We start from the raw sequence: 27,142 nt of genomic DNA, 5'->3' as shown, positions 1-27,142 counted from the left end.
CGTGTCACTTAACTGCAGACGAAGGTACACAGCCCATTCTCATCGTCTGCGCCAGCGTTTTCTGCTGACTATCGTCAAGGTATGGGGCTGGACTGACCATTCGCCTGACCCTGCATCGCTACCTGTATGATAATTAGGCCAATATCAATAACAGCACGAAGGGACTGAATTCCACAAGTAGCAAAAGAACTGAGAATCTAATGCCAATACTCTACAGAACGGCCACCGAAGGAAGAGCAGGTCCATATTCTCTCAAGCAAATGCAAAAAATAAAGCTGATAGAGCTGTACTTTTATTTTTCTAATAATGGAACTCTTTCCAAAATACAGAACATGCATATTCCTATCCTTTTAGACTCCAACTAAGCAATTTCCTTTAAAGTAAGGAAATGCTTGGAGAAAAAAAACAAAACAAATACCATCAAGTTAAACAGCTAAATCATCTTTTAACTTCAAGGGCATCTTGTAGTTTCCAAGACAACCTATAAAAACCTTTATTTGTCCTGTCTTCAAAAACCACTATGGACAGGAAATCATTTAACTTACAAAAAAGAATGTTTTTTTAAATGTAACTAACGTTTTTATTAGTGAAAATCTAACGGCAGAACCAAATTTCGGTCAATAAGTAGATTGCAATTATGGTAATTATGGCTGCAATACTAAAACCAGTGACAAGATGGACGAAAAAACCGTGAGATATTCTTCAACTTTTTATGACCAACACTTCTTTAAGAGAAGGGATTTCGAAGAATTATTCTAACAAGATTCTCCGCTCCAGTTACCTGATATTACTGTCCTCCATAACATGAGATGTCTCCCCACCGTCTCCTTCGTAAGACATCATGCTTTCTTCATTGTCCATGCCCATACGTGTGTTCTCTTGAAGAACATGAGGTTGTTTAGGTCTCACTGCGTTGGGCTCCACATCGGAGTCACTGCCGCTCTCGCTCAGTTGGATGGCTGTGTAATAAACCAACATTTGCGCACAAATCAACAGGTTTTTTTCTGTCCGTTACATACCCGTTGTCTTTGTTTAAAGGCTACAATATTGACTGCAAGGAATGCATACGAAGTAGTGTCTCCACAAGGTAGCAGAAAGGGTATCTGGGAGGTGATGCCAGTTCTGATGTTATTCAAAAGGAATTTCATTACCACCATTACTCAAAAAGGCCTTATTTGCTTGTCCACTCTGAATAATTCCCCTCTCTTCCCCCCTAATAATTTTCAGAAGCCATTGCTAAAGAAGCTTTTCTGCATGGCAAGTTTTTTAGTAAAACAGGGAAAAAATCTGAGGAACCTCCAGACACCTCTTCCAGTCCTGGGTAACGCTGACCACACTGTTTCATATCAAGATAAATGTTGTGCTTTTACTAGACTGCCCATCCGTTGCTCTGCACGCCAAATCCTAGTCCCAGTCTTTTCAGAACCATTTGCAGTTTCACTTTATGAAATACGATCGACCAGATCTTGTCTTAACTCTGCTTTCTTTTGTGTCTGTACTTCCAGCACTCCTACTTCACTTTGTTCTCAGTTCCATTTATGTTCATCCAGCTTTCTCATCTTGCCCTTTGGTCTCTCTTTTTGACTACCAGACCACCTGGCCTACGTATCCCGATTACGCTCTATACTCTCAATGTTTTTGTCTGCGCGTGTTTTTGTGATGGAAGCACGAGAAGATTAGCTGGGTTTGTGAACAACCAGTTCCCACTCAACCTTTTATAAAAAAGGCTACCTACATGAGAAAGGGTTGTCTCCCTCTTCATCACTCCCATCATCATCATCCTCTCCATCCGACATGAGCAAATCTTCATAGAGGACACTAGCCTGGGGCTGCTGGGCTGATCCTTCTTCTTCATCAGCGAGGTCACCATCTGCATCTTCAACTTCCTAAGTCATACAGAACAGGGATAGTGAAGATCAGACAACATATAACCTACTGCTGCATGCCAGCATATACCTATTATTTATCACGCTCTTCTTTCTGATGTATTCACTCATTCCATAATGCTAACATTTTAAAACTACATTTAAAAGTCTAGCTATTGCTATGAATACTGCTGTCTTTCAGGGTGGCAGACACAGGAGACAACCCTTACACTACGGAGACTTCTACCACAAGTACGCAAGTCAACACGTGGACTGGCTGGGATCTCTGTATATATACTCACTGGGGCTGGAGTCTTAGGTTTCCCATCATCATCCTCATCAAACCCTTCGATATCTACGTCAGAGTCTTCCTCGCCCAGCCTACCTCGCCCCTGGCGCATCTGGATGGGGAACACAAACAGCAATACTATTGAGGAAAGCACTACTGGACATAAACTAAAGGGTATGACTGACATCTGGACCACAACGATGGGTGCAGGAGTACAGGGGGAGAAAGATAAAAAGAAAAATATATGTATATCACTCTCAGCGCAAGGACCCTTTCTGTCTGTATTCCAAGATCAGAGAGCACACAGTCTCCACACACTTTTGTCCTGATGACCTCCATCCTTGAGAAGGGAATCTCCAGCCTTACAGCGCCAGTGTTCTTTAGTTACCTAGCGATTTCTGGAAAATACCACTAGATCTTAAAAAGCGCTTATTTTCATAAAACATTTCAAAAGCAGACAGAAGTTTCCAACAAATCTTTTCCTGCCCTTCTCTCTCCTATTCTTCCCTCAGTCACCACGAGTCCAAGGTAGAGAGGACATGCAGATCCTGTCCCAAAGACTAAACTGAAGGTCTACAGAAAGCTTGAAGGCTTCCAAATCCAGAAGGCACTCTCAAAGCTACAGACAGCCACAACACTAGATGGAACTATTCATATTCAATCTGTTTGGCTGGATTGCTCAGAATAGCTCTCACTAGGCTTTCCGGTACCACCTGCAGTCTCGTGGCCCTCCTCACCCTTCTTCCTCTCTCCTGGTAGCTTATTTTCATGGTCATATTACTGCATCTCCTTCTGCTATTCCCTCTCCTCCAACATTTTTTTTTTGTTTAATACAGAATAAAGACTAAGAAAAAAATATTGTGTGGTTACTGTAACAAGTTATAATGATTGAATACCTTTAACTGGTCTGCTTTTTTTTCTTCTACAACTACAAGGTATCTACAGTGACAACCATCTCTTCCTAGGTGTTTGTGCAGCTTCTCACGGTCACTGGATGCAACCATAATAATCTAATTATCATCTTCCAAATCTGTGGAATACACCTCACCATTTCCCTATTCAGAATCAACACGGGATTGCACATTAGCCCTTTGTAGCATGAGTCACCAGGTTTCCACTCCCAGAAGTAGTGAAACAAACAAATATCTGGCTTTAGGCAGATTCTTTTGCAGCTTTTGTTTTCTCTATTCTTTGTTTTGCAGTGTCTCAATTCCCAGTGCTCTTTTAATTTTTCCTTTTCCCTCAAAGCAGCCAAAATGAAGAAAATTGCTAACTTTTGAAATGGATTCCTTCTCTGCTGATCTTTGTCTCCCGTTTCCTACAAAGTAACTGCCTCTTTTCAGCAATTTGCTTATACAACCCAACTCTCCGACCTCATGAAAAAATGGAAGATTCTGACCCGAGTTCTCACTTCTCTGGGGCAGGGATGGGAGAGTCCAGAGCAGACAAATTGCTCTCGTCTTGATAGACTGAAGCACCATGTGATATACTGAGGGAAGTGTTGCTATCGTACAAATTGGGGGGCTAACGTATACGTGGAAACAGGAGACAGAACATTCTCAGGCACTGAACTGGGACTAGAACAGTACTGTGAGAGCCAAGACTGGGATTTCAGGACTAAATGCAAGATGCGTTTTTTGGCACGGTGTTTAAACACTCTTTAATCAAAATATGTTTTTTATTCTTAAAGAACAAACACGGTAAAACGCAACGGCTCACAACCTCAGGTTTGAAGTTTGCCAAGTAGCAGATTTTAAAATAGAAGTCAGTACTTCTACACAGTGCAATCCTACAGAGGCCAAAATTGTAAATGGATTCCAAAAGGATTAGATAGATTTATAGAGAACAGGCCTCTCTTGCAGCTCATACATACAATGGTCCAGGTGCAACACCAGGTTAAGGTGTCTAAACAGCCAATTGCCAGAAGCAGAGAGGCTTCTCTGTAAGAAGGATCACTGTATGTTTGCATCCACTTACTTCTGGTCCCTGCCAGAGACGGAGTACTTGATTACATCATCAACTATTGGTTTGACTCAGCGTGGCCCTTTTAATTTCAGTTCCTACAATGGAAACTGTTGCAACTACAAATGCTGCTATCAGAACTGGAAAAGTTTATCACATGTGAAATAGCAAAGCTTCATCTTTCTTTCCATTCTATGCAAATCACTGTCTCGAGAGTCCCCAAAGCTGACAAAACCAAGAGAAAAGGAGGTTTTGGCTAAAGGGTTCTAAAAGCAAAGTTGTAGTCTGCATGACATTTAACCTCTGAAGAGTTAACGAGGAACTACAGATTAAGATTTTGACAAAATACTCTTATAATATACAGTTTATATATCGCAACAATCCTGAAAGCGTTAAGAGCTGCCACAATGCCATTTAAACTAGGCAAAACAGGCTTCCTAAAATTTAAACAGACATGTAAACTGCAGACAGCTCCGTACTTCTGTATTTGCTTTTTACATCCCGGAGTGCAGCTCCCAAAGACACATAGGTGGAGATAAATATTAGTCATCACAACTGCATTTGAAATAAAGGGAACTAAAGCCAAGCAACCACCACCACACCTGCCATCTGTGACAAGTTTGGGAGTGTGGGAGGCAGGAGTGTACCTCCAGCGAAGAAGGAGGAAAGGATGGCCTTCAGATGACACGGCCAAGGGAGAAGCTCAGGAAGCTCTCGCCTTTAGCAAGCACAGAGAAGGAGCAGACAGCTAAGAGGCAGTTCACTGCTGAAGCCTCCTTTCCTCTCTCCTGATCACCAACTTGGATAAAAAAAATCAGAGCAGGTAATACTGCTGTTGGGAAGGACACCATCAGATAGAGAGAACGACGACATTTTTGTCCCTCATTCTCTGAGGTATTAGGATCATCCTTGATTCCCTCTAATCTTCTTTTTAATGTGTCAATGGCTGGTTTCATCAACTAATCTCCAAAGACTTCCTCGCAGCCTGACAGTTCACATTGCCAGGAAGGTCTTTTTCCATGATACTCGCTTTCAGTATTCCCACCCCGCTGAATTCTGTCATCATTCCTAGCAAGTTCTTTCTAGCTTCCTAAACTGCCACGTTTTGGGTCTTTTTTTTTGTGGGGAGAGATGGATGGAGGGTGTTAAATATGGCCGTAAATTTGTTTGTAGCCTGCTATCCTGGCTCCAGCCCTATAATCTTTGTATACTTATTGCCTAAACAAATTTTAAACTAATTTTTCTCTTAAAAATAATCTTTGTAAGATCTTAAATTGTTCCTGAAATTCAAGCCCCTCTTTTCTGTTCTGACTTCACTAAAATTAAACGCAACTTTCCAGGTGTAATCACACCAGACTTGCACAGAATAGAAAAATTATTGGTCTACAATTGGGATGAACAACTGCAAAGAAAGCTTTGCTTTGTCTTCCTGCACTGGGTATACAAAATCTGAATTTTGATCATTCGGTTATTATCAGAGAGATCTTTCTCAAGGCTTATGAACTTCAACAGTTTTTCCAAATAAACAAAGGACATCTCAGACATTAGGATGACATTCCCTGAACCATTATCTAGTTTATTAGGGAAATTCCAAAGGCAATTTTATTTTTCAGGAATGAACGTGTCATTCCTGATGAAAGTTTTTTCCTGATGCTTTTGAAAACAATCAAACAGCCCTAGGCTAGAAGCAGCATTAAAAAAAAATAAAAAAAAAAAAAAAACAAAAAAACCCTCTAAATAGCTTATAAAATTCTGCCAAACCATAAACACTGAAAAAGCAGTCTGTCATACAATCTTCCGTATAAATTATGCTTCCAACTTGGTCTATAATACATACAAAATAATGGACACACACAATTGTCTGCTATAAAATAATAATGAAGAGTAAAAAAAAAAAAAAAAAAAAGTTATTTCCATTAGAGCCAAAATAAAGAAATGTAAAGAATCCCACCAAAGAATGCAGAAGACTCCTACTTCGCTGACCATATTAGGCAGTTTCTTTGCTCCTAGCAAAAAGCCTCTTCAGTGTCTGCACCAAACAGCTCTCTGGCTTCTTCTTGGCACTACAGCATTGATGGGTTCTTCCTCATGTTCTCCTTACCTTTTCACTGCTTGCCTTCTGAGGTTTTCCAACGGCTACACTCGCATAGTGTTTGAATTTCCAACCAACATTCAGTTGTACCTGACTGTACATAGCTCATCTTGAGACCAGTTTTGCAAGTTGCTTGGGAAATTACCTTCTTTGTCTCGGGTTATCTTACACTCTCCGAAGCAGCATAACTGCTTCTCATATTTATCCTTATAAAATAGTTGTTAGCACACCATCCAACGAGATACTCTACTAAAAGACAAACTGCAGACAGATGCAGAACTGTAGAACAAAGAGGCACCTCTAGATCAAACGTCCAGGAAATTGAAACTAAAAGAAAGGAAGCGAAAACTTTACTTGGTCACTTGCCTGTGGAGTGTAGGGACCAGGGGTCATGGGATCAAGACTTTCCAGGTCTGCCTCCTCTAGTGCTGCTTCCTTAGCAGTAGAGATGTCTGTCTCAAGTTGAGTCAGGTGCTCATCATACTAAGAACAAAGAAGCTTGCTAAGATTGCAGAACAGAAAATTCAAACATACAAAAATATTGCAGTAGAGTTGTCCACATACCTCAGCTAAAGTTTGGTAACAGATATTTACAATCTCCTGGGCTGTTTTTGTGTATTGACTGTCCGGCCCTGTAGTAAAGAAACAAGTATCTTTATGCATTCTGACATTTGCTCAGCTGCTAAGACTGAAAGACTGGTTTTGGTTACACAGCTCTCATGACACAGGTCCCTAAATCCCAGCACCTTCTGATCTAAGGAGAAAATAAAATAAAATAAAATAAATAAAATATATATATATATTCCCTCACTACAAGAACGACACAGAGGTGCTGGAGCGTGTCCAGAGAAGGGCAACAGAGCTGGTGAGGGGTCTGGAGCACAAGCCTTGTGAGGAGCGGCTGAGGGAGCTGGGGGTGTTCAGCCTGGAGAAAAGGGGGCTGAGGGGAGACCTTCTCGCTCTCTGCAACTCCCTGAAAGGAGGCTGAAGAGAGGTGGGGGTCAGTCTCTTCCCTCAAGTAACAAGTGAACGGACATGAGGAAATAGCCTCAAGTTGTGCCAGGGGAGGTTTGGATTAGATATTAGGAAAAATTTCTTCACTGAAAGGGTTATCAAGCATTGGAACAGGCTGCCCAGGGAAGTGGTTGAGTCACCATCCCTGGAGGTATTTAAAAGACGGGTAGACATAGTGCTTAGCTATATGGTTTAGCAATGATTTTTGTCAGCGTTAGGTCGATGGTTGGACTAGACGATCCGAAAGGTATCTTCCAACCTGGACAATTCTATGATTCTATAAATCAGGGTTCACATGCAACTAACCAGTTTGGTCCAGCATTAAAAAGATGATTTAGCAGACAGGAAGGCTGTACCCTGTCAATCTCAAGGAAATTCCCAGAAACAAATCACTGAAGCAGAGATGTGTACTGAACAAACAGAAAATCGTCCCCAAATGTAACTGCCGCATTCTGCACAAGATTGTACATAAAGCACCACGTGACAGTGAAAACGTCACTGTTTAAGCATTTCTTTTCACAGCAGTCGAGGAAAGCAACAATCAGACTCAGGATTACCAGCTTCAGGCTTTGACAGCACTACAGAAGAGGTGCACAAATGTATTCATTTAAGCACAGAAGGCAGCCGAAGCCTTATCTTCACCACCTACCATTGTACTTAATGCTGTTGGCAAGGATGAGGTTAACATCATTCAGGAAAATCTCTCTGTTCTGGTATTTGTGTTTGGAGATATTCTGGAAGAGATTGACACCCAGTAAGTAATCAAGTCTAAACATCTCTCAAGTGGCTGCTCAGTTCAAGGTACACACCTTGCGGATAGTCTCCAGGTCCATTGGATTAGCAATCACCTTGTAATAATCAGGAACAAACTTCTTGTTAACTGGATGATGAAATGGCCAAGACTGGAGGAAAGAAAACAGACAAGTTTAGAAAGCTTCTGTGTAGAATTTTTTACAGTTTGAGCTACCAACTTCATAAAGCAAGTCTCCAGAATTGATGAACACTCAAAATGTATGGGAAGTAGTTATCACAAGGCATCTTGAATCCAATCATTTAGCTTCAGGAGGGACACAGAAAAAAGATCTACTGGTTGGATTTTTAACTAGGCCTATTAATACCTGTTTAAACAGCAGGAACATGTAATACAAAATAATAATCATGCAAATGACTTTTCTGTTTAATATCACTGTTTCCTCCACAACATAACTGTGGTGTCCAGCAAGAACACTCGCTGCTTGTACGAAAAACAAAGAATATAAACCTAGGTCTGATCTCACAACAGGGGCTATATATACCAATTTAACAGTTCATCATGGTGTGACGGCATAGAAAAACTCTGAAATCTGTTTCTAAACATCAGAAATGAGAACTTGATGACAACAGAGGATGGAACCAACAAAGTTCTAAAGATGACAGGCATTAAGCCCTCTCTGATTCAGTCTAACCACTACAGACTCTTGTTCCTTATGCCATTCAGACACCATACGTGTTATAGATGAGTGACACCGAAATCCTTATTTTTGCAGGATTTTGGTGAGTTTAAGGTTTTGAGTTTTTTTTAATACTAACAAACTAGTACAATGCTGGGTAAACCATATAAATTAGGAATCAGCTTGTGTTTCATTTCCACCAGAAAACTGTACCTTTGCAGAGTGTTTTGAGATCTACCAAAGCAAGCGCTCTATAAAGCAGCAGAAGAGCATAATGAGTTTTAGAACGACCACGCTTAATGAAAATCAGTGACTTCACACTAATGGGAGGTTGATGCAAGCACCGTCCAGGAGTGACAGGAGCAGGACAAAAACTGGAACCCAGCCGCCACTTTGGGACCTTTGCTCCAGTGAAGGGGGTGAGTACAGGTGTGTCTGTGCCAGTCAGAAAATCAGAAATAGGCCAGCTCCCTGACAGAGCACTCTGTTGTTTGGGTTTTGTTTTTTTTTTTTTTTTTTTTTTTTTTGCAGCGCACTAACAAAAACAACGTAAATATACAGCCACAAGACTATAATCAGTACATTTTGCACATCACACACACACACACGCTTTGCTTAAGGTACATACATCTGGAACTGCCATCATCTTTTGAGTGACAATGTTGTCCAAAATGAAGGAAAAGGCCACTTGATCATCATCATCCAGGAGGGGATTAATTGCTTTTTCTAATCGAGCCAGTTTATCTTCCTTCTGCAATAAAAGTAAGGAACATCAGTGGCTGACCCTAGATTAGTAACTGTTAATATCAGGATACTCTGTCCCAAAGAGACTCTCGCTCACCTTTTTATGAAGGCGCTTGTAAATAAGAGGGAATAATAGCCTAGATAAAAGCCTACATACAAGATAAAGTAACTAGAGTAACAAAGGAGCATCTGTTTTTTTGAGAAAGACTCCAATTTGGACTGTTCAAATTTGTAAAAATTCAAATACCTCCTGAGGTGAGGGAAGCAGGTCCCTTATTCTTCTACTCTCCTTAAAGCCCTGTGTTTTGCCTACTCGCATCCTCTGTCCTCAGACCCCGCAATCACCCCTGATCATCACCTCCCTCTCCACTCTGACCACAACTCATTCACAAGACTTGCCTCTTTTAGCTTCTCATCGCACAGGTCCAGCATGGACTGAGAGATCTGCGTCAGCGAGTGCTTTGGCCCTGCAAACACACAGCAAGTACCGTGAGATACTCCAGCCTGATTAAAAAGGCCAATTATGTCACAATAGGAATTAATCTTTACTCCTAAAGCATCGCTGATTATATTCCTAGCACAACTGGGAGTATATCCTGAAGTATATTCTCAACACACACAGTTACTAAAAGTTTAGTATGGATTTTATAGGAGAAAAGGTTATTTGTAGCAAGTCTTCACACTTTTGGGATACACTCTGTTAAGGTTTGGAAGGCCTCTGGGAAACTAGCTGTGCCTGTGGAAGACTGGCCTCTAAGCCCTCCACCTTTGCCAAACTTTCAGAGTATAAATCATGAAATTTCTGTTTCATTCACTAGATCCAGTCAGTGAAGTGGAACTGCTAGGGAAGGCAAGATGGACATTTAAGGAATATTCAGAAAACCACAGCTTTAAATAATTTCATGATTGCTCGGACATGGAAACAAGTATTTGCAACAGAACTATGAAAAAAAAAATCTCACTTGTTAGGATAAAACAGGGCCTTAGCTGTCAAAATAATAAAGGAAGCAGTAAAGGCACAAAACCAGTGCTGTCCGTGTCAGCCTGAATGCTGCACAGCCCAGAGAGACTCAGTGCAGCTGGGAGGTTTTTTATCTGTTGAATGAATACTTTTTGGACAAAGATTGTTCTATCAGCGGTCAGAATACAGCTGACCTATTGCTGCTCAATGAATCAGAACTTTTCCCCAGCAGTTGCATGCTCTACTGCAGAATCTACATTTTTTATTTTTTTTAAACTAGCTTTCTGACATTCCCAAATGGAGAAAAATTTATTGCATCCAAGAACCCAAATATGCAAAATCATTCCAGTAAACTCTAATCAAAGCTGCATGCTCCAAGGCAGTGGCTTCAAAAGGCGTGAACTATTCCTATTTGTATTGTAAGATTCATTCACTAAAGCATAAAATTGAGAAAATAAGTTCACAAGGAACTCCACGCCAATCTGTGTCTGGAAACAAAAAAAAAAAAAAAAAAAAAGGAAGGACACGCATCATGTAGTCTACTGAAAACAATGTTTTGCTTAGCTTCACCCTATTTGAAGGGGATATACAGGACTTTGCTTAGTGCAGTTTGACTTAATACATGCACCAGTATAGAATCATACAAGGGACCTTAAAGATCATCTAGTTCCAACCCCCTGCCATGGGCAGGGACACCTCCCACTAGACAAGGCTGCTCAGAGCCCCATCCAGCCTGGCCTTAAAAACTTCCAGGGATGGGGCTTCCACCACCTCTCTGGGACAGAATCATAGAAATCTTCAGTTATTGGTAGGTCCATAACCGAACTTCAGTTACTACATCACAGTCACCATTTAGTTATTGTTAAATGCTAGGGTCCATTTCTTTCCTATCTATGAATTAGCTCATTAACATGAATATAGTCTTTCCGGTATATATGGAAAAACATATGCTTATTGTTGCTATCTGACAGTGAATTTATTCTGTTGCTTTTGTTATTTCTAGAAGTTAAAGATCCACACCTCAAACACGTACAACCTATTAGCAGAAATACAGTTTCCCTGCGCTGTCAATAGCCTACCATTGTATGTCGCACTGTTCTTAACAATTAGTTCCAGATGTTCTCTGAACTCTTCTCGGGATGGGTACTGCCGCTTACGAACGTTTTCACGCAGGGTCTGTAAATCCATGGGCCGAGTAATAATCTTATAATAATCTTTGACAACTTTTGGATTTACAGGTGTATGAAAAGGGTATGTCTGAGGATGAAAAGAAAAAAAGTGAATGCTTATTAACACAGTACTTGCACAGCTAATTTCACTTTAACCTCCGCAGTTGAACAGGCACCAGCTTCAACCAACGTTGAATATGATAAGCTCAGAAGCTCAGCCCCACAATGGCTATCGGCTTCTTCTACAAAATATTCTTTAACACCATTATACGAAGAAAAATCTCACAAAGAATTCTCAGAGGGTATTTTTGGTTATGCAGCACAAAAACCAAGAAACTGAACTTTAAATTCTTATTTTAACTCAAATCTTTCATTTAATATTTTGTTCCAAGTAAAATCTGGTCAGAAACAGGGAAGCACACGATTTTCTCCGGCGTCACATATATAAAAGTATTGCACACTGCTACATTGAGCGTTACGCATATTTTTCTGGTTTTGTTGAAAAGAACAACAAAAACAAACAAACAAAAAACCCTCACACATCCCAGACTCTGACTATGTATCCATACAGAACTATTCAACATTATTTTCTGATATGGACGTTTTCATCTCAAAAAGATTCTGAGCTGAGATAATTTAGGAAATATTGCACACCAACTGTGTGCAGGGCAGGGGCGAAAGGGGTGGCACACCACTCATCTGAGAAAAGCCTAGCGTAATTTTGCTGTCTACAATACATAACGTACTTCAATCATATTGCTTAAGACACGGGTTTTTGGTCTCATGGCTTAAACTTACATTAGGAAGATCCCTTATGTCATTGATGATGCCCTCCAAGATGGATGACAGTGTCACCATGGGATCTGTTCGCCGTCGGTGGATAGATTTATGAGGACGCTAAAGAAATCAGAGGAAGAAAAATTAAGGCTGTTCCAAGATGCAAAACATCTACCCACAGAAATTCTAGGCAATTCAGTGTATTAATTTACTGGACAGGTATCTGTGTTGCACACGGAGGATGCTCAGGAGTAGTAAAGAAACTGGCCAGTTGGTACAAACAGAAATAGAGATGCTGCAAGCAGCTCTGTAACACCTTCACTCACATTCAGATAATCACAGTGAACAGTTGTCCCTACTCGCCGTTTCTTCTTTGGAGGAAGCTGCTGTTTAGGAAACTTCAGGACCAGTGATTTCCTGCGAACCTCATCCGCACTAGGTAAAAACAAAATAGTGTAATAGTTTCTCCAACCCTCTTATGAATCAAGACCATTTGTCCCCCAGTACTGGCTCTGGTCCATAATACCAAATACACAATCAAAATACTGTAATAATAGTCTATGTAAAGCCCTGTCACTTTATTCCTGTGATTAATATACACATGAGTACCCTGCACTAAGCTCTAAATGAGTTTTTCTTAGTACCCATTGGTATCTCTGCTTCTTCCCTTACCTCTCAATCAGTTGTTTTCCCAGGACAATTTTTGTTCCTTCTACTTTGATGAGTTCTTCATTGTCATTGTGAATGACTGTTTTTTCCAGCTCTTCCTCCTGCTCCTCTGTCATTGCAACAGGATTAGAAGGTGGGGCATTTGTTTGGTAGTAAAGAGGGCAGAACTTATTAGTCCTCATATGGCCAATTGCACCACATGCTCCACATTTTAGCTGCAAAAATGTAAGAAACATGACAGATCAGAATTCATACATAGTCTCCTAGTTTAGAGGCAGAGTATCATTAAAATGCCCTAGTCAGACCTTTACTACAACACTAGAACTGAAAACTTCTCTAATACCCAAGACCCGTTAGTACGCTTTGCGTATGGATATGTTTACTTTCAAGTCTGGACGCTCTTTCATTTTCTTGGGCTTCTTTTCTGGAGGGCCCTTGAGTTTCTCTTTTTCTTGGTTGCGTTTTAAGCGCCGTAATTGTTCCTGGATCCTGCGCCGCTCCTTCCGCATTTCCTCACGGTGCTGTTCGTCAAATAGAGCAAACTTTCGTCTGGGAAAAGAACAAACAAACAAGCCACACAAGTTTTTCATCTGAGTTGATGATTTACCAGGTACTCTTCTGCCGGGCCAATCACTGCACAAAATTCATAATATTCTCCAAATGGACAGCCATTGAATCTTTCTCTCTCTCTCTCTCCCTCTCCACAATTACAGCTCTGGGCTTCTACACTCAATTCTACATTTCTTCATAATGTCAACAGAATGAAATACTCTACATGCAAAGTTAAAAAGAAAAAAAAAATAATCACGTAGGTCTTACATGAATTCTTCATCCTTGGTAGTCCGTATTCGGCAGTAAGCATCAATGACAGCAGGCTTCCGAACTGTCTCGCACCTCACGTATTCTTTCCCATCCTCATCTCTAAATGTGCGATAGATTTTGAGGCGGCGGCCAGTGGCAGAGGAATTAAGGCTGGTTACAGAGGCAGTGTCATCATCTTTGTGAGAGTTTGCCGAGGCTCCTGAAGCTGATGCTATAACAGAGCATTTTATTTACTTTTAATTTCTGTCACCTTATAGGAACATCATTGTTTAAATACAGAAGATAGTTTTGGCTTAAAAACTTCCAAGACACAAATTCAGGAAAACTAAAGCAATACAAGTCTTTCTCTTGCTTGTTTGTGTTCTCTTATCATGACATATATCAATCTCAAACAAAGGTAAAATACTGAATTATCCACGTGGATTATAAAGCCAGAAGGAACAGCTAGTCACCAAGGACCCGCATGCGCCTAAGTGCAACCTGTAAGGCAACTGCAACATGGCTCTGCAGATTGCTTATCGTTATAGTGGTTTTGATGATAGGTATGGAGATCTGGCAGAAACTGAAGGTCAACAGTTATCCAGTTCTCCAACTGGTGTTACAACCAGTTAGCTAGATTTGTTTTGGTTAAGAGATTTTGTTCAAGATAACACTGGATATCTTTTCATAAGGCAACAATCATCAGCAAATCTTCCACATATCCCTTACTAAATTCTTCCAGTAGTCATTTAATTAGTGATTTGTTCCCAACCTGGGTTTCCAATAGCAACAATAACATTGACCCAGATGCTGCAGAGCTCAACTTTGCGCGTACAAACGTGACAAGTAACAGTGGTCATGAACACCCTCATACAGACATAAGTTCATTCCCAGGTCAAACACTTTTACCTGCCAGTATAAGGATGTGTCAAGTTCTCTGTTGGAATGCGCTTAAAATAAACATATCTCCAGGAGATCCAAATCTGGCAGCTGCCCAGTTACCTCCCAAACACAGTGCTACAGCACACAGTATAACAGACACTGCTATCAGCCTACATATCATGCATATCTGTTTCACCTACATAGCTGTGTTTACACACAAGATGTAATTACAGTACCAGAAGCTGGTCACAGAACTATTTGCGAACACATCTTGAGAAAACTGCTCAAAAACAACCCACCCACCTCACCCAAAAAAAAAAAAAGGGGAAACTTAAGCAGCAAGCAGCAGTAAATATCTAAAGAAATACCAGAGTGAGTTCACAGATCAAAATAAGCAGAGCTATGAAGCAAAGAAAACACTTTAAATGCATTTTCAGCCAGTAACTGCTCAAGAGAAGGAAGAAGCCCCAGATAAGCATGCCTGTACATTCGCCCTGTAAGGAACCCACACTCTACTCTGAGAAGGCAGATCAGCACACTTTGCAGCCTGACCCAAAGTTCTGCATCCCCTTCCCAGGCACGTTCTGGTGGTTGCAGTTACTTACACAGCCCCTTTTTGTCTCTCCTGTCCTTTTTGCCCCTCTCTTTGTCATTGCCACTGTCTTCTCCCAGAAGCATCCTTTGCAATTCTTTTCGTTCCTGCTCTTCTCTTTCCCGAGAGAGCTGAGAACTAGTTTTCTTGTTCTGTAACATGTTCTCAATATTCTTTCCCATCTCTTCAAAGTCACTGTCTTCAGCTGAGCTGCTATCTGTGTCTGTTGACAGGATCTCAGTGGATTCCAGAACCCTGAAATAGAAGGCACCTTGAAAGTTAGTTAGTTCCTCTCCCTCCTCCCCTCTGCATAAAATCAGCCCGTTACCCTCCCAGAAGGTAAAAATGACACAAAGGTTTGAAAATGATGTTGCAAATCACTAGTACAAGAATAGGCACAATATATTCCCATCTCAGTCCTCCTGTATTCCCCATGTCCAAAAGATCAATTGTTCCAAGCCAATCTTCTCCAACAAGTTGATCTCTTCATCATCACTAGCACTATATTGCCTCCCTGCTCTCAAGCCTTGGGCCACAACAAGGAATAATGCATGAATTCTTCCGGCAGTTCTAAAGAATGGGACATAAAATTGGCAGCTGCTACCCAAGAGAGAGATGGCAAACTGCGGAAAGAGGGATAGATGGAAGGAAACGAGGGTGAACTACTGATCTGTGAAACAGTGGAACTTCTCATGCCAGTATACGTGGCAGACTATGCAACTCATTCTACCTTTCCAAAAGGTTTATGACAGCAAGACACTTAAGGCTAAGCCGTAAGTTTCTATTAATAGCCAAAGCCCTCTTTCTCAGTGCTGTATTTTGTGGGCCCAACCAGTCGAATCAACATCTACAGCACTACGTATCGGTGAGCCCCAGGCATACATACTTCTGGACTTTTAAGGTGGGGACAGGGTGGGGTTCAAGGCTGTAAACATTAGATAAGAACTTACTTATTTTGTAAATCAAAGATGCGCTGACACTCTTCTTTGTATCTCTCCTGATGTTCTGCTACAGAAAACCGAGACCCACGCGCAAATTTGCTCATAGGACCTTCCCCTGAACGAGCCTGCTCTGTAGACATCGTACGTACCACATCAATCACTTCCCACCGGGACAGCTTCTTTATCTGGAAAGAGGAAGACAGACTAGAAATGGATTTAGAGACATACAACTGAGGTAGCTGACTGTGGATTTCAACTCCTTTCTACACAAGGTCAGAGCAGAAAAGTGTATGTCCCTTCCACCATCAGCTGCTGAATCCCTTAGTGAAGAGTACTCTGTAACCTGCTCCAGGTTCATGCTCACCTCCTCTTCAGGCACTCCAAATTTACGCAGAAGCTGTTTGGCATTTTTGAGAGAAAGTCGGCGCAGATCAGCATCTGTCCCAGTCACTGTCTTTTTCACTGGCTGAGGTTCTTTGTCATCCTATTCAGAGGAAGATGCAGCCTATTAATGTCATCACATAACACACAGGCTCATCTTCTGATATTTTCTCTTCCTGATGCCCCATATGTACTCCATTTCTCCAACATCACTTTCCAGTTATCGCTCCTTTTCAACCCAGCCTTGGGAACCATACCTTCTGCTGAGTTGGTTTGTTTGGAATCTTCACATAAGAAAATCCTTCACCACAACCAGTAGGATCTGCTACACCAGTCACTTCTAGGAGGCACTTGCCCTTCATAGCAGCGATGAAGGCTCGTGTGGTGTTCCATGGAGCTGTGCGCACCTGCCAGGAAGAAGAGAAACATGCCTTCACAATCCTGCTACCATTGAGGAGAATTCCAAGCTTTTTATTTTGGATTCTTCCAGTCATACTGAGAACTTTTCAATTGACATGATGAGGGTGAATTCTGCTTATTGATCCTTCAACTGCCCTGATAAAACCTCAGTGAAGAACCAAAGTGCTAGATAATTCACACAAAAGCCATTTAAGGCAAAAAGTCTAGTCCTGAAAGAGCTGGCAAGAAGGATCCCTAAACAGAGGTATAAGCTTGGCAGCAGAGTTCCCAGGAAAGCCGCAAGAACGTTTGATCTACTGAATCCTACTTTAAACACGCCCTTCATATTAAAGACCTTGTTTCTCTCCTGCTGTGCAGATTTATATATTGGCATGCATGCTTATGCATTGCTCTACAGTACCTCATCATCGATCTTCATTTGGAAATCCTCTTCATTCTCCTCTTCTGGCGCAAAGAAGGATTTCTCCCCGTAACCTGCATCCTGCAGAGAAATATTAGGAAAAAATGAGAACCTGAAGTCTTAAAAAGGTTACTGGACAGAGAACTAGAAGCATGTTATGAATCTCCTGTGGAGATTTGTCACGCTGAACAAGCACGCTTCCACAGACAGTTTTTTGCAAGATTCACTGTGACCCACAGTATCACAGATGTCAAGCTGCCCGGTATTTTGACAAACTCTATAGCTAAATACTGCATTGGACTTCAAAAAAAATAACCAGTCTCTCTCACAGCCACGTACTGGTTACTTTCTGCTGTAGAACTCCCAGTAGAAACATAAGCCCTTTCTCGTACCTTACCTTTGCTACCTTTGAGCACAGTTAACTCAGTATCTAAATAACAGGTGGTAAGAATACGTCTCTGTCTTTAAAAACTTAACTCCCTTTTTACACAGCAGAAAACTTCACAAGTTGCCCAGCAGTCAGGTGCCTAATTTGCCTACTTTACAGCAAATTTAGCTTTAGGTAGGAGATGTTACTTAGCCTCACCCTTCACAGAACTAGTTGTCAGTAACTTGCCTTATAGCCTACCAGGAGCGTTTACCTTCAGTCGCTGCTCAGCTGCAATCATGCTGTAATAAGCACAGCACTGTTCTGGGGATACCATTGCTCTGATCTCTTCCTCTGTCGGCAATCTGAAATCTGGCTTTAAGACCCACCAATTTGAGTCCATCCCTGAAAAATGCACAGATTAAACACCGAGTAGTTTCCCACAAACGTTGGATGCCATCATCATCTGTATTTCAAGATTTGGTACCCTGCTGCAATGCTGGCAAAAGGGGCAAGTATGACACATCTGTGACCCTTAGACCACTAAAAGTGATAGGTTTTTTTGTTCGTCATTTGTTTAAATCAACGTCCTCTAATTTAGCGCCTGTTTTATCAGCAAACTCTCCTCATTCGTGCTCATTCAATGTATAAACTACATTCCAAAAGCATTTAATGCACCTTTCACTACCTCACCTCAAACTACTTTTCCCCGTGGCTAGCCTAAAAGGCTTTGCATTACCCACCTGTTTATCATTCTGCATACAGAAAAATCAGAACTCAGGCTCTCAGAGCACCATTAGATTCATGAAGATGGGACAAGCTTCTACTGGCATGTATTTGCTTGCAAAATACAACACAGCCATACACAGAGGGAAAGGAACGCGTATATGTTGGTGTTGTACATTGTTACTTTATGAGTAAATCATTGCCCAGACTATTATAAAAACACAGATGTCCAAGCTGTAGTGATTTCTCACCATCAAGCACGCTTGTGCCAAAAGAAAGCGTCCATTTATAAGAATTGGAACAAAAAAACCCTATCAGATTACATTTCAGTTCTTCAAATAGATGTTTTCAAACATGGCTTATCAGGAGGAGATGTTGCCGCCTCCTGCTCTGTTTGGAACTCCATGAGCAGCAAAGAATGGCTGATGTCCACATAAAATCTTTACCTGTGCGTTTGAAATCAGCACAAAGCTTTAGCCGCTTTCGGATGCTACTCTCTGAGTGCGAAGGAAAGGCCTTCTTAATATCCTCCATGCGAATTCTCCGAGGACGGTCTCTGCTTTTCCAGAAGAGGCGATAAATAAAAACCTAGAAAACAAGACCTCATTTGCGATGTCTGAAGAAAGAACAGAACAAACCTTCAAAAACAGTCTGACTTCTTCAGACTTCCTACTTAAAACCCAGCGTTTCTTATAAATTTACTTAAGATAAGCTTTCCAAGCCACATATCTGCTTCAGACCCAGCTATTTTTTGAAAAGGAGATGTGGAAAAAAATATTTGTCTTGAAATTTTGTATTATCACATTAGAAACGTTCATCTTTTGGTACAGAAACTTGAACTCTGGGAGCAGCAGGGATTTTCCTGCTCTGAATTAAACTGACAGTAAATTACTGGAAATTTTCTCCAAAATCTAAATTTGGGTATATTAATTTGAACGGTCACTGACAGTCCCAAAGCTTAACCGCCTCGAGATCTAGGAAATCAGCAAAGATCTATGAAGCAACTCTCATTCTGTGCTATGGAATAGGACATAAGATCCTTTAAAATCCCTTAATTGGCTCTTAGTAAGACCCATGTAACTCATTTTATACGGCATAACCACTTCGAAGCTCATTCTAATTTCTTCCGTTTCCTACACTCTTATATAATCTTATAACCTTTTATTTTGGCTAATGAAAAGCCTCTATCATATATTCATCAGACAGGATGCATGTAAACAGAAGCAGCCTGCTATAAATTGTTGGTTAAATGACAACCAAAATGGTCTGTTATGTTTAACATCCAATTCCCATCGTGCTCTCACCTCACCAAAAAAAACCACAAAACCAAAACAAAACCAAAAACTACCACAAAAAAAAAAAAAAAGGAGCCATAGCAGGGCAATGAGCTTCTCAAATCAAGTCTGTCCACATGAGGCCGGGGCCTATGCCAAGGGCTGTCTCCAAAGACCCCTCAGATCCCCAGACTGTCTCTTATCACATACCTGCAGAAAATCTCTGATATGGGTGTTAGCTCGTTTAGAGTTGGGACCAGGTACTTCATAAAGTGGGCACTCCTGACCAACTACAAAAATATCCACTAATTCTCGAACATAATAGCCTTGTCGTGTCCGGATAATCAGGAAATCCGTTTCAGGCATCTTATGTAAATAGATAGGGGCCCGGAAAAGGTTGTTTTCAAATGCCTAATAAAAGAAACAAATCAAAGTTAGAGAGTCAGGTTTTAATCGAATTTTCTGTAACTCCATCTACAAAAAAGATCTTAAAAAGAACACTAAAAAAACCCCAGTAATTCCAGTGGTACACTATCATTTATGTCACAATATATGTAGATGTGCAGTCAGAACATTCCTTCTTTGCATTATGCAGAGAATAACCAAGGATGAAGCACGAAAGTATAAGAAAACCTAGAAGAAATGCAGAAAGAGTTTGAAGGCCTCTTTGGACTGGCCTTTAAGGAGGTACTTTAAAAAGCGATAGAAAGAACACATATGCAAAAGAACACTATAACCACAGCAACCAGCCCAGGACACATGCACAGTCTGGGAATGGGAGAAGGCAAAGACTGAAAACTTTGCTCAGGAAAGGAGGTTGTAAGGCCCTAACCAGAAAAGCAGAGAGCAGCCGAGTTCAGCATTTAAAGGTAAGAAAGTTTAAACTGGCACCAAGGAGGCACTAGACTGAGTGGAACCAGAAAAGACCGTCCTCTTCTATAAAGGGTTTTCTCCACCCATAGGGCTTCCACAAGCCTTACCCACCGCTGCTCTCCCACACTACCCTCATCCACATTGCAAAGCTTTCCCTGACATGGCCCTATCCTCACTTCATCATGGATAAGACAAGACTTCCGGAAAGCTTGCAGTCCTCTTAGACTTGAACAATTAGTATTGTTGGTTCTGTGATGAATCTCTAAAAATCAAGCTTCACCTTACTTTTTTCCTGTGGTACAGCATGGACAGAATTATTACTTCAGCAAAAGCAGCTAGTATTAACTGATACCAATTTATTTTTACATTTATCATCGATTTTGTAACCAGGTGGTCCTTACAACATTTTTAATTCCTCTCCCCATCTCAGCCGTATATATTTCAACAAGAGAAAGGCTCATAAAAGCAGAATTCTACACACCTGACTAGTAACTGGCATCCAGCAGACAACTAGCAGTGCAATTCTCAGAAAGTCCATAAAACGATGCTCACGCATCCTGGACCATGATAAATCCATGTTGTCTATCTCATCCAACACCTATTTACTGAGTTCCTCAATATTCAAGCAGCTTTGGCCTTCCACTCAATCCTCTCTAACAGTATTCCTAATGCCATTACAGAGCAAAGCAGCCAAGACTCACTTCCTGCAATTCCAATCAGTCCTACAACAATTCTTAAAAAAATATACAACAGAGAGATTATTTTTTTAAAAAAAAAAAAAAAGAACTTAATTATTATCAGTAAACAAAGAGACTTAAACTGGAAATGAAACTGAATCTGGTTTTTTTTGGAAGTTGAGCATTATTCATGATTCAATAAACAGGGTATGAAACATTCTGCCTATTAGTCCACATTCAACTTCTCCGTCTTCTCATGCTTGCTTTTCTCACCTGCAGTAACTGGCCTGGATGCAGAGAACCCAGGAACGGAGAAGTGTGACAATAAACAGTCTCTCCATATTTACAGTCTGGAGCTCCCGGATCTTTGCCAGGTTTCTGCAACATGCAACAAAAGTGCAGTTAGCACTCAGCGAGACGCAGAAGAAAATCACTGTCCAACAGCAAAACCTGCATACTCACCCTTTTGTAGTAATTTTTAATCTTTGTTGCCATGCCAACCTGCATCATTAAAGGGGCGTTTTCCTCACTGTATTCAGCAAGGATGAGATCTCCATCCTTGCCAGTTAGGTCTTGTGGTGTGCGCATGAAGAACATTTCACCCCCGCCAGAAGCCTGACGCTCCTGCTCTCTCATCTGTGCCAGTGAAGAGACAGTGTTAGGAAAACAGCACATCAAACAGATCTGCTGTGCAAACGGAGCCACAGCAGACATCAGATACAGAGAAAAATTACTGTACCTTGGCTTTCTTTTTTATGTGCTTCAGCAGAGGTTGCACAGCATGGGGGCCTGGTTGGGACAAGGCACCAAAAGAGTATTTCTTCAGGGGAGGCCGGTGAAATTGTCGGAGCTTCATAGGACCCATATGGGTGGGAAAGAACGGCTGGCGAAGTTCCACTGCTGGGATTGAGTGCTAACACAGGAACAAATGCGTGTTAAGAAGGACACGTATCATCTCAAAACCAAGATCACCCTCCTATCCTGCTAACCCTTACACAACAGAACCTAATAATATTTTTAGGTCTGCTAGCAGTGATACTAGTGCACTGAAATTCACTTGTTATCATACATGTTGCCTTTTGAAAGTGCGTAGATCCATATATAGATCTTTCCTTTCTGTACAGAGACAACTTTAATTGTACTATTTCAAATGATACCCAATGAGAGGATTTTTTTACTAACTAGGAGCATGCAAAGCCATTATCCCTATCAGTGGGAGAGAAGCGCATTTGGAATTAACACAAATTTTTCCCATTACAGAAGAGGCTGGAATCAGAGGATGTTTTAGAAGAGGTCACTGAATACCACAATGAAGGAAGAAAAAAATATCACCTCTTCAACCAAGGCTAGTGAGCAGTAGTTCAAATTGATCATTATCTAAATTATTTTTATAATATCCAGATTAAAACACACACTAGTAGCAGAAAGTACAGCCTCACCTTTTGACTATCTGCACCACTTTCCCCCCTCCCACTGCTGCTTCAGAAAGCGACACCAAACAAAAGCAGGGCAAGTATGATACAGCAAGATTCAGCACCTAAACTTCAATTTGATGGGGCAATCACAAAAATTTAGTTCAAACTCCTTTCTAATCATTTTAATTAAACAACATTAAAAATCTCTCTCATGAGCACTTAACTGACCTGCTGTAATCCAAATTCTGTTTTTCTACAAATCCTAAATCATACTTTCTGCTAGAAACCTCCCAAGACAGTCTATAGGCAACACTACTGTGACTACCTGAATGATGTTGCCTCCAAAGGTTCCTCGAAGTCCCTGCTGTTTGGGGTAGTAAAACTCGTCATTGGAGAGGTTCCAGGGATCCTTCACTTCTGGCTGAGACATGTTCTAATTCAATTTGAAACACAGAGAGAGAGGTGTCAGAAAAAAACCAAAAACCCAACCACTAAAAATCACTCCTTTTCATGTCATTCCCAAACTGCAAGGTGCTAAAGCTTATGCTGACCTGCTGTGGTTCTTCCTTGATGACGCCTGTTTTTCCCAAAAGGATTCGACTCTTCTTCAGAGAAGATTCTTTCTTGTTCTCCTTGGATGGAGAGTTCAACGTCATTTCTTCCTTTTCATCAGGAATTTCTAAAAGCACAAGCAATCACACTGTAGGGCACTTGTCCTAGGGTTCCCTTTTCAGCACCACAACCTCCTACTGAGCTACAGCTTGGTCCAGACATTTTAGCCTTTTTATTCAGTTTCTGGGATGACTGTCCTCCTTCTACACTCCTCGCCCTTTTCTTCCATACAGGTTAATATGAAACAAGCTCAACAAACACAGAAAAGCTCCATGCTTAAATCTCTACCTTACCTTCTTCAGCAGCGAGTAGATTTGAGTGGGAGGAGGGCAACTGCAGGGATTGCTTGGGGTATCCACTGTCAACACAAAATTTACTAAAAATCTAATTGATGAAAGTACAAGAAATGGCACCTGTTCTGCCAAAGCTATTCTAAAGAGCTGAGAGTTAAGGCAACAGGAGTGCCAATGCTGCTTCTGAACTACACGTCTTAATAATCTTTTTCTTTTCCACATGTATACAACACAAAAGTGAGTCTGAATCCAAAGACAACATGTACCTGCACCCAGAAGGGATTCCTGAAAAATTCCAGGAAAGTAGTATGAATTTTAGAAGTTAACAGTTTGTGAAGCATGCATTCTCCAAATAAGATTTTCGTGTGAGAAGCAGAGCCTAGTGACATGGGCTTGGTAAATGCCGTATCAACTTAATACACAGATCTTATGTCACTCTATATAAAATAAGAATGGGTTTGTAGTAATGACCTTTGTCGCTATGTATACAAACATCTGCAATTTTGTGGTCTATTTCAGACTTGGAAAGAAAATACTGCGAGTCTCTTTGTCTTTACTTTAACCAAGCTCAAATTCAGAGTGATTTTCAAAGTTGCTGGCTAATACGAAAACGTTCCAATCAATATATATAGAAATTCTTATAACTGACCCACTTTCCTGAGGAAGGAAATGCAATCCAGGTCATACAAAAGTGTAGCAAGCTATGCCCATCCTTAAATCACATAAGGCTGCTTAAAGATTACCAACACATAGATCTAAGACAAAGTGGTGGGTTTAGTGGTCCATATAGGACAAAAATCTCTCCAGCTTATAGGAATGTAAGCAGGAAGTACACGCAAGCCAAACTGAGTAAAGCAAAGCAAACACTGAGTAAGTTTGTAGCAGCAGCAAAAATGCTGACAGGTCTTATGCAAAGTCATTGCTCCCATGTGCCATTACAATAGCCTGAAAGAGGCTTAAGGAATCTGCTTCTTCAGGCTTTGAAAGCGAGCCATGCTGAGAATGGCACGGGCCAGTCTGTGGTTTACTTGTATACCTTCCCTCTTCAAATCAATATGCCTGCAAGTAAAATTAAGACAGTTGCTTCTAAAACACACCAAAAGTCAGATTAATTATGTTAAATTTAAGTTTCAGGGCATTAATTTTTACTCTCATGTTACTGCTTTTAACTTGGGAGCTGAAAGTATATTAGCGTTGATGCCTTCTGCTTAGGCCTTTGATTAGGCAAATTATGATAATTAGGCAAATTATCTTCAAAAGCCAGAACAAAGAAAGACCGTAAGTATTGCCCCAGTCCATTTATTCCATTACAGTGTGACTATAAATCCTTGCTTCCATTTCCACTTGTCTTTTCCCATTTGAGTCAAATTTCTGGATGCCATAAACATACCTAGAATTATGTTTTCATCGTTTGGATCAAGTGTTAAGACAGGGGGATCCAAATAGGTTTCCATGGCCTGATCATCCCAGATGATATTGTCTTCCCAACGGCCATATACTAACTCTTCATTATCAATTGGGAAAATAGAGTACCAGGGCTTGTCTTCATCCAGGGAAACTGCAACAATCATAAGGTAGAATCCTTAAGAGTTTTATACACTATCTTGACAGAAAAACATTTCAGAGCTCATCCCCATATCTTATTCCCTCAGTCTTCCCCATCTTTCAGGGCTTTCTGAGGCAGGACCTCTAAAAGGCAAAAGAAAATTCATCTTGGAAGCAAAGTGGAAGCAGAGCCCCAAGTCTCAGCTTTACCAACGCTTAGAGATTTTGCTCCACTGAAACACAGAGAACCTCCAAGAATGAAACAGGGCCTCTAGCTGGTTTTAGAGCAAACAAGTATCCCTTTTATCTACACCTTGCTGCCAAAAAAGGACCCTGCTATTACACAGAACACAAGTCTATACAGAAACGTGTCATACACCTATTCATAGGCCAAAGACTGACGTCCTCATTACCTTGCTGTTCTGGGGCCTGCTTTTCTTTGCCCTTCGCTATACCTAGGACTCCTGCTACATTTGGCTTCTGCGCTAGTGGAATTGGTGGATTGAGCAAAGAGCCACTGCGGTTCAAACCTAGAGAAAAGGAAAACAGAAGTAAGGTTAGCTTGAGTGGGAGGGTTAGGGAGCACTGCATTGCCTTAAATCAGAACTTGGGGGTCGCATGGAGAGTGATTCCCAGCCCGAACCAGGATGGGCCTACTGCTCATATCACGAAGAGTGTCATGTGTCATTAGCATGGGTAAGACTTACGAAAACACATTCGCCCACAGCTTACTGCTGGAGTCTGCAGCATCTTCAAAGTTACATTTGGCTTGCTCTGCATATGCTGCATGACAACGCATAAGGTACATTTCTATGTGGTCCCTATAAAAGTGAGCAGACAGTTGCTGTTGACAAAACGCTTGGTCTGGCCTCCAGCAGCTTCCTGTCTTATGCCAAAGTGTCACAGAAAAAAGGATGGCCAAGCAGACCTCAAGGAATAGTTCTGTGGAGGCAGCTTCTCCCAGGGCAGCCCAACTCACCTGTGCTCACATGTCACTTGTGTCACTTCAGCTAATGCTTCTGGAAGATGTAAAACCCAACACATGTGAACAGACCAACCATGTTTAACTTGTTACTGTAGCTTTTGATGGGACCCAAACACAGCAAGCCCACGTCTGGATAGCTCAGGCACAACCGTGCTGAAAGCAAAATTGTTATAAAAAGCTATCTCCAACGCATCTACCCAACTACTCAGAGCGTCTTGTACTCATAGCTGAGCAATAAAGGATTGCCAATAGCACCCAGTAAAGACCGGACATTCCCATTAGTCTTTCCTTGCAGAAGCAGGATAACATATAACAGATGATAAACTCTCATGCTACACAAGCAATTTAAATTCAAAATGCATCTGTGTCTAAGAGAAAAGTCTGAGTCTTCTAAGAATTGTTACTTCCTATCTAGAAAAAGCAGAAGACCATTATTAGTTCAGGAGAAACTTCAGAAGACACTTACAAAATACTTTCAATTAAAAAAAAAAAAACCATATAAAGAAAATTCCATTGGCCTATAAACCACAGACATCTTAAGTCTAGCACTGCTTGATACTAATCATAGAATGGTTTGAGCTGCAAGGGACCAAGCCCCTGCGCTGGGCAGGGACACCTCCCACCAGACCAGGCTGCTCAAAGCCTCATCCAGCCTGGCCTTGAACACCTCCAGGGATGGGGCAGCCACAGCTTCTCTGGACAACCAGGGGCTCACCACCCTCACAGCAAAGAATTTCTTCCTGATATCTAATCTAAATCTCCCCTCTTCCAGCTTAAAACCGTTCCCCCTCGTCCTATGGCTCCCCTCCCTGTTCCAGAGTCCCTCGCCAGCTTTCCTGTAACTCCCTTTAGGTACTGAATGCTACTATAACTGAAAAACAGGCTGAACAACCCCAGCTCTCTCAGCCTGTCTTCACAGGAGCAGTGCTCCAGCCCCCTCCATCTTTGTAGATGGATTGATGCATCTGGTATTCCACATGGAGAGA

The 27,142-nt window shown here is 41.2% G+C and overlaps 1 protein-coding gene across 6 annotated transcripts in view; it reads right to left on the bottom strand.

Annotated features, from left to right (window-relative positions):
• The window catches only part of TAF1 (TATA-box binding protein associated factor 1), a 34,428-nt gene that overhangs the window by 916 nt on the left and 6,370 nt on the right, over positions 1 to 27,142 (bottom strand). For 5 of the 6 annotated variants that reach the window (XM_054213547.1, XM_054213549.1, XM_054213551.1 and 2 more), the window contains 30 exons: positions 25,585 to 25,701; positions 25,017 to 25,184; positions 23,273 to 23,400; positions 23,047 to 23,154; positions 22,046 to 22,219; positions 21,769 to 21,942; positions 21,580 to 21,684; positions 19,967 to 20,167; positions 18,929 to 19,070; positions 18,031 to 18,161; positions 17,390 to 17,470; positions 16,827 to 16,976; positions 16,553 to 16,672; positions 16,198 to 16,373; positions 15,261 to 15,502; positions 13,792 to 14,005; positions 13,356 to 13,521; positions 12,976 to 13,187; positions 12,630 to 12,738; positions 12,325 to 12,423; positions 11,437 to 11,614; positions 9,796 to 9,863; positions 9,281 to 9,403; positions 8,032 to 8,124; positions 7,872 to 7,956; positions 6,773 to 6,840; positions 6,575 to 6,691; positions 2,168 to 2,266; positions 1,736 to 1,886; positions 782 to 959 (listed from right to left, as the gene is read on the bottom strand). In XM_054213547.1, coding sequence (XP_054069522.1) covers positions 782 to 959; positions 1,736 to 1,886; positions 2,168 to 2,266; positions 6,575 to 6,691; positions 6,773 to 6,840; positions 7,872 to 7,956; positions 8,032 to 8,124; positions 9,281 to 9,403; positions 9,796 to 9,863; positions 11,437 to 11,614; positions 12,325 to 12,423; positions 12,630 to 12,738; positions 12,976 to 13,187; positions 13,356 to 13,521; positions 13,792 to 14,005; positions 15,261 to 15,502; positions 16,198 to 16,373; positions 16,553 to 16,672; positions 16,827 to 16,976; positions 17,390 to 17,470; positions 18,031 to 18,161; positions 18,929 to 19,070; positions 19,967 to 20,167; positions 21,580 to 21,684; positions 21,769 to 21,942; positions 22,046 to 22,219; positions 23,047 to 23,154; positions 23,273 to 23,400; positions 25,017 to 25,184; positions 25,585 to 25,701 — 4,177 coding nt within the window. Of the gene's footprint in view, positions 1 to 781; positions 960 to 1,735; positions 1,887 to 2,167; positions 2,267 to 6,570; positions 6,692 to 6,772; positions 6,841 to 7,871; positions 7,957 to 8,031; positions 8,125 to 9,280; positions 9,404 to 9,795; positions 9,864 to 11,436; positions 11,615 to 12,324; positions 12,424 to 12,629; positions 12,739 to 12,975; positions 13,188 to 13,355; positions 13,522 to 13,791; positions 14,006 to 15,260; positions 15,503 to 16,197; positions 16,374 to 16,552; positions 16,673 to 16,826; positions 16,977 to 17,389; positions 17,471 to 18,030; positions 18,162 to 18,928; positions 19,071 to 19,966; positions 20,168 to 21,579; positions 21,685 to 21,768; positions 21,943 to 22,045; positions 22,220 to 23,046; positions 23,155 to 23,272; positions 23,401 to 25,016; positions 25,185 to 25,584; positions 25,702 to 27,142 lie in introns of all 6 variants that reach the window. The other variant, XM_054213548.1, reaches the window with a different exon arrangement.

Source organism: Rissa tridactyla, chromosome 9 (assembly GCF_028500815.1).
Source record: "Rissa tridactyla isolate bRisTri1 chromosome 9, bRisTri1.patW.cur.20221130, whole genome shotgun sequence".
Classification (NCBI taxonomy): Eukaryota; Metazoa; Chordata; class Aves; order Charadriiformes; family Laridae; genus Rissa; species Rissa tridactyla.
The sequence above is the reverse complement of the archived record's forward strand: the minus strand, read 5'-3'. Positions and strand labels throughout refer to the sequence as shown.